The following is a 7,282-nucleotide window of genomic DNA, read 5'->3' on the forward strand; positions in this document are numbered from 1 at the left end:
TAGAAAATTTGTCATTTAATGCAACATAATTGTGACTGAATTACAGTTAATCTCATGGAAATAAATCACCAAACTGACAGACAGGCTGTTTCATACAGGAATATATTACAGTGTGCCTCGTTTATATAATACAGTCAGGTTCTGCTTTTTTTTAATAAAAAATAAGCACTGGAGGAGAAAAAGTGATGCTTTTTTTATTTTATTGTAAATTGGACATTAAGCACATTATTGAGCGACTCATGTCTTGTTAATTAAGCTTGTTGAAGTGGCCCAAACTCTCTGCACTGAGTGAAAGTTCAGACAATGTCAAGTCAAAAAGGCTAGGAGCACTGCGAAGTTGAGATCTCACATATAGGACAGACGGTGAGGAAAAGTACCAAAATGAGGGGACAAGAACATTGAGTGTCTGTCAATGTTGGCTGATTGTGCCAAAGATGAACACAAAACCGTTTATTTTGTTTTGCCTTATGCATGGAACATTAACAGTGAAGTGAAAGGACTCGTTTATTTCAGCCGTAATATCTGGGTTCTTTCGTAAAGAAACAAAAAATAAAAGAAAAAGAGAAAAGTCTCCCAAAAAATGATTTGTTTTTAACCACATCTGCAAATTCAATCCCTTTCTCATCAGGTCAAAATAAAAGGTGTGGCCTCACTCAGATATTGCATGTGTGGTAATGAAACGTCATACAGTTTTTGTTCTTGCATCCAAGTTTTTGCTCTTTTTTTTCCTATGTCTTCCGATATTTCCTCTAGATTTTGGTTTTCATTTTTCCCCAAATATACTAAACTTTTCTCATCATGGATCCAATAATACAGTGCATGTAAAGAAAGGTAGTCATGTATGGGACAACTTCTGGCTGTGAGACCAAACCCTTCTTTGCCCGTTTTCTCTAATTTTTGTACAAAGACGATACAACTATCCAGTCATGCAACATTGTTTGGAGGGGGTGAGGGGTTAAGGGGATCTGTCTGTTTTCTTCTCTGCTGTTTTTTTTTTTCTTCTTTTTAAGCATTTTGCATCTCCTTGCCAATCTTGTAGCTCAGGATCTTGTTCCAATCGATCTTGGTGCGTGTCACAGGAAGCTGGCGGCGTAAGGCTTTGAAGGTAGTGTCCGACATGGTCTGGTAATTCTCGTTAATGGCCGTCTGAAAGAAGACAGGAAGAGGAAGTGAATATAAAATGATTATACAGGAAGAAGAGTCAATGTGCCAAATTTAGATAAAATAATTTGTTTTCCCAGCCTAAAGGATGAATTATCAACAAATGTGAATCAGTATTTTCTAGGAGTGTGGCAATGCAGATTTATAAACATAAAATTAAATCAATATTGCCTCTTTTTTTCCCTCAGCCTAAAAACATATTCCTGACAAAGTTTTTTCTGATAAGATCGAGAAGAGAGTACCGCATTTCAAAGCACTGAGCCGTACCAACTGGGTTTAACATCTAGGAAGCAGACGAACTATGATGGCTGATTTTGTAAAGTTCAGATCTGCTATCATTGATTTTTGGCTGATTTCAATTTTCCTCCAAGATCTGAAAATTACTAAAAAATATTTCAAAACTTTACCCTTTCAAAAAGAAAGACGCGTAGTAATGTCAAGCCAATATTCCACAAAACAGCTAAAAGTTAGTTAAATTAGTGAAGATTTCAGCAAAAAATAAAAATAAAACAGAACCACCGTGTTTTATGTCTTGTCCTGCACTATATTGTCAAATCAGTCATTTATTAGAACTGTGGCCCTTCCTTAAGGAGCCTTTCTGTGATCAATTAATTTTATAAGAGTCCAGAAGTTTAAGGAGGTATAGAAGATGGGGTGACGCCACACTGTGTGCGAGAGAGAAGTTTTGTTACACAGAATTTTAGTATTTAAAATGAAAACATGATAACAGAACCTAAATCTAAAGCTTTTGCTCTGCATAACATTTGGACAACACTTGTACTTAGCGTAATGAACAATGTGAACAGATAACACACCGTAACCTTGTCTCTAAAACTTAAAAGATTTCTGCCATTGTACAGAAATACAATGGCAGAATACAAATAGTTTCCTTTCTATAAGCTTTATACTGAGAATGGTTGCATTGTCCTGCTGCAGTGACAATGCCACACTGAAGAGTGGTTTTCTTATGTTGGATTCACTGATCAATAAAGTGTTTATTTTTCTGGACAGCTCACTCCAGTCACCTGTTCTGAATATGAATACCACAGAGGGGTGAAAGGTCAGTTTCACACCACTAACATACCTGATAGTCATTCTCTGCAGCTTCCATGATCTTAACAAACTCCTTAGCAGTTGAAGCCTCGTTCTAAAAGAACAAAAACATTCATCATCTGTTTTAGAACAAGTTTAGGTTTTAAAGAACACTGGCTATCATCTCTACTGTGCAAGTGAAAAAAGAATCCCCATGGAAACGTTTACATATTAGAAAACCCATCACTGTAAGAATCTGGACTTATTCACTGACAGCTCCTCACACCATTAAAGTTAGAGTAAGACAGGTTTGCAGTTGTACTTACAGAAACAGACATGGACTCCTGAACCTCTTTGTGGCTCACCAGCTGAACGTTTCCATCCTCATAGTAATGAACCTGAACAGATGAAAGAACAGAATATTCACTGTGTCTGATCTGATGGCATAGCTCTGTTACTATGGGATAGTTGATTAACATGTAATAGTGACTTCTTCTCTGATCAAACAACTGCTAAGAATAATTTGTTACATCAGAAAACATAAAAAAAAGTTGGAATGTAGAAAAACAATATGGTAAAAAACAACATACAATATGAAGATTTGGTAGTTATGGACAATTACTACCAAACACAGCATAATCCTTTGTTGTGTCAAAGGATTATGCTTTGACACATCCTTTGCTGTGTCACTATCAAACCACCCTCCTTCCCTCCTGTCTATAAGCAAACGGCAACCAGCTGGACATAAATATCATAAGTTAATATTAGTCCAGTTTTATTTATCAGACTGATGCAAATATGCCAACAATATCTTAAGTTGGTGACGATATATTATGCTTTGCTACGTTAAGTCTAATTTTATTTACTTTTTCATTAACAGTAATACTAATTTCAATCCATCTTTCTGGAATTCACCTGAAGAAATGTATTAAAATACCAAAAAGCAGAAACAAAGTAAAAAGAGACACCAACTCATAAGTTATTGAATTATTTATTCACTAGATGAAAAATGGGTTTCTAAAGCCTCAATCAGTATGGACCGATGTATATTCCGTCGGGGGAGAGGAGGTCTGATTTTATCCATTTAATAGCTTTTGAAAGCCAAGCAATGAAACAACATTTTAGCTCTTCCATTCTTCTTTGGCTACAGTTCTTAAAGCTAATGCAGGATCTTGTGGGACATTCAGTTGAAATAACTCTTTCAAAGACATGACACCAATATTTACTAAATTTGGGATGTGACCAGTGTATGACTGTAGTCAGCTGTACAGCTTCCACACCTTCTCCAGTATGAACTGGGAGCAGTCAGGCTTGTTTTGGCACCATGTGGCCATCTGAAGAATATGATGATTATTTTCCATTTAAATTCTCTCCAGGTGAGTGAGCTTGTAGCTAGGGCGCGCGTCAGAACAACCCTCCCTCCCAGTGATTGTCAAGAGGTGATTCATAGGCAGCATCTGATATGGAAATGGGAGCCTAAACAGAATACAAATACCTTCAATGTGACCCATACAGGAGAGTGGGAGAGTAGGCCACCATTCTAAATCATTATGGATGATGGAATGAGTTTACCTTAATAGGGTTCATAAATATTCAACACAAATCTGGAGATATGTACAAAGTATTCCATCTAAGGCTACTGTGTGTCTGTTATGTCCAGTGCTTCAGTTTTTCCTACTTTTATCACATATCTTGAAAAATGGCCAAAAACAAAAAACAGAGAGAAGAAAGAGTAATCTTTAATTTTGAGAATTTTTAACATGTTTGAAAAACGTTTTCCAAAGAAAGAAAAGCAGATGAAAGGCCCGATGCCTGTTGTTTCTGGTTCGGCACTCAACTTGCTGTCAGGAACATGCAGAAAAAGTCAGATTCAGCATCAAGAAAGAGCAAATCAGATACCTGGATTTTCATGATTCCTGCCACCTGAGTGGTGGAGGGAGAGATGGTGAACTTCCACTCTGACCTCCAGCGTCCATTCCTGGAAAAATAATGATATAATTAATTACCATCACAACTGGCGTAATATCATAAAAAAGTAAATTTATTTCAGGAACTTTATTGCTACATTCAATGCATTATATAGACCAATTACTCACAGATGGATGTTTGAAAGTTTTTATTTCTGTTAATTATGATGATTTTTTTGCTTGTATGTAATGAAAACCTTTAAAACTAGAATACTAAATTCAAAAATACTTTATTGATCCCAAAGGGAAATTAAATATTGTAACTAATCAATTAAAACTTTTTCATAGAGTTATTGTGGTGATGGCTATGGGCAGCCATCACCAGTGGTCTGTATTACAGCAAATTTGAAAAAGGTTCTGGCTAAAGACACAGTTTTCTAAGACATTATGAAGAGGATGGACAGACCAATAAAAAAATTTACACACAAATGTGGACCTAAATGAAAAGTATGTTTAATGTCTGTATATTTAATACATTTTTGTTTGATTTGTGTATAAATACTGTGATATTTTGACACAGTGGAACTCTCATTCCAACTCAGGAAAGTTCTGGATTCTACTGAAGCTTAAAAGATGCAACTAATCTGCTCTATTTGTTAAAAACATTGAGCATTTAACATGTCATAATTCTGATTTAAAGAATGTTAGGATTTCCCGACAGCTCCCCCTTTCTCCTGAGGGAACAGTCAGTGGAAGCAGTCACAAGACTTGTGGGATAATTACCCCAAACGACACCTAAGCTCAGTAAAACCCAGCAGCAAATAGGATTGGGCCAGCTCTTATCCAATTAGATTAAGACAATGAGAAACAGCTCAGCAATGCTGCTGAGTGTCCAAAGTCCTTTGATAATTATTGTATTAGCCTTAAAAGGTTTACACACATTATGTAGAGCATGAGGTTGTCTTGAAAATCAACATGTGCTGAAAAAAACAACATCAGTGTAATGCTCAGTGGGTGTAACGCATCATAATCAAAGGGGAAATTAAATGGGGAGATATATATATATATATATATATATATATATATATATATATATATCTAATTAAAGCTTTGAAATTGGACTTCTCTCTTTCTGAAACTCCGCCTTCAGGAAGTCATCACAACATGACTCCTCTATTAACCCTTTAACGTTTCTGCCAGCGTTGCTCTGAGAAGTAGCTCCTATAATGAGCTCAGCAGGTGAACAGTTCCACCAGGTGTTTGCTAATTTCTGCTCGCTAGTCTGAAGGAGCTGAGTGGGGAAGTCACAGGTGGAATGCTGCTCATGTGGAAGCTTGGAAACTGGTGCTAGGGTTCACCCACGCGTTTTGCACAGCTGTATGGCTGTCACGGGAGATTTAAGGAGTTTCCAAACATGCATGACATAATTAAGACAACACTCTAGGTATGTTTTGGTGAGGGAATTTTACATAACACCACCCCTTAAACTTTTAAACCATTTGAGATGTACCAGAAATTTTTGGGTTGAAACTGATGGCACTCAATGCACACGATGATGGTTTGATGCCCGTCGATGGTTTTTCCATAAATCTGAAGGGAAAACAGAGACAGGTTAAGGTGTAGTTCACTAAAGAACATGCAGTAAGAATGTCTGCAGTAAAACTAAACATCTGCTGCTGGCTCCAGGAAGCGGACTGAAACGTACGGTGCACACTCCATTGGGATAGTGCTCCTTGACGTAGGCCCTGACGGCAGAGTCCACGGCGCTCCTCCAGCCTTCCATGGAGCCGTCAACATCATGCGGGCGTGGGTCGCTGGCCTCCTTCCTCAAGTGGTCAAACTTGAAGGAGATCTTATTCTTTGGGTCCAGGACCCGGCCATTCCCGAGGTCACCATGCTCTGTAATTAAGACCTGAACCGTGGAGTGGAGGCAAAGAAAGAGGAGGAGAAATAAGAAAACAAAACTAATAAGTTTTACTGAGGCAAAGAAAAATATATCCCATTTAAAAAGAACAAAATAAAACCTAAAGACACAGACGTCAGCCTGAACTTTCCACGTGCCTTCCAGCTCAACTCTTAGCTCAGCCTGCTGGGTGTCTGACAAGGGAATTTCATACGGCGATAAAGGAACACAGGGACATGATGACATCTTTACATAATACTCTGCAACCATTACAGAACCCACACCCGCATTCATTTGTCACATCACAGAAACTAAGTGACAACAAGCGGCTGAAATGGTTTTAAAAAACAAATAATGTGATCTTATTTGATAGTCAGGTTCTTAAATAGAATTCTGGCTAAGATAAGAAAAGTGCTCAAAATACAAGTTACTCTAAATGTAATCATCTTGCTTCTGATATATAGTGAGATTCAGCAACTGTATTTGCTTCAGGTTTTCTTAACTACAGTTAAGCTCAAAATGATTCAAACATCTGTCAGTTTTAGGTTTGAGGTAATCTTAGGTTTACAGCCCAAGATTAGTTCTGATTTGAACTAATAACATTTTAGCCCAGCCAGACTCCAGATAGAGAGTCTATTGGGGGAGATAAAGATTAGGGTGATGGTAAGAACAGGGTTTCTGGAGGTTTCACCAACTTTTAATGCTATTTAAAGATCATTATGAAGGGAATTTAAGACCCACATCTCCAAAGAAATGCAAAAACGTCTTCTAGCCACTGGCAAAAAATATATATGCAATGATACATGCAAAACAACTAGCAAGCTAGCAAAGGTATATTAGAATATTAGCAGTTAGCTACTAGTAGCATCAATCACCTCAAGCCACAGAACACAAAGATGATGTCAGATTGTGACTCAACCTTTTGCCTGTTAGAAAAGCCCCATAAGAAAAATAATAATAAAAAAAAACAGAATATACAAGATTCAATAGACCTGCCAAAATATATCACCTATGAATAACATACATGCCAACATAGTTGTCAAAATGAATTTAGATGTATATATATATTTTTTATACTCTTTATTTAACATTTTTCATTACAATAAAACACACAACACACACTGAACTTGGGGCACTGATTCTTAGTTAAGTAAAAAGACAGAAAAAAAAAAATAAAAAAATAAAATATATATATACATCTAAATTCATTTTGACAACTATGTTGGCATGTATGTTATTCATAGGTGATATATTTTGGGAGGTCTATTGAATCTTGTAT

General features: G+C 36.7%; 1 protein-coding gene across 1 annotated transcript in view; it reads right to left on the reverse strand.

Annotated features, from left to right (window-relative positions):
- LOC103149399 (capping actin protein of muscle Z-line subunit alpha 2) overlaps positions 1-7,282 on the reverse strand; it is a 45,809-nt gene continuing 38,527 nt past the window's right edge. The window contains exons 5-10 of the mRNA XM_007568535.2: positions 5,806-6,012; positions 5,611-5,690; positions 4,093-4,171; positions 2,520-2,591; positions 2,246-2,308; positions 1-1,146 (exon numbers count right to left, since the gene is read on the reverse strand). Coding sequence (XP_007568597.1) covers positions 1,006-1,146; positions 2,246-2,308; positions 2,520-2,591; positions 4,093-4,171; positions 5,611-5,690; positions 5,806-6,012 — 642 coding nt within the window. The 3' untranslated portion in view covers positions 1-1,005. The remainder of the gene's footprint in view (positions 1,147-2,245; positions 2,309-2,519; positions 2,592-4,092; positions 4,172-5,610; positions 5,691-5,805; positions 6,013-7,282) is intronic.

This window comes from Poecilia formosa, unplaced genomic scaffold, assembly GCF_000485575.1.
Source record: "Poecilia formosa unplaced genomic scaffold, Poecilia_formosa-5.1.2 Scaffold224, whole genome shotgun sequence".
Classification (NCBI taxonomy): Eukaryota; Metazoa; Chordata; class Actinopteri; order Cyprinodontiformes; family Poeciliidae; genus Poecilia; species Poecilia formosa.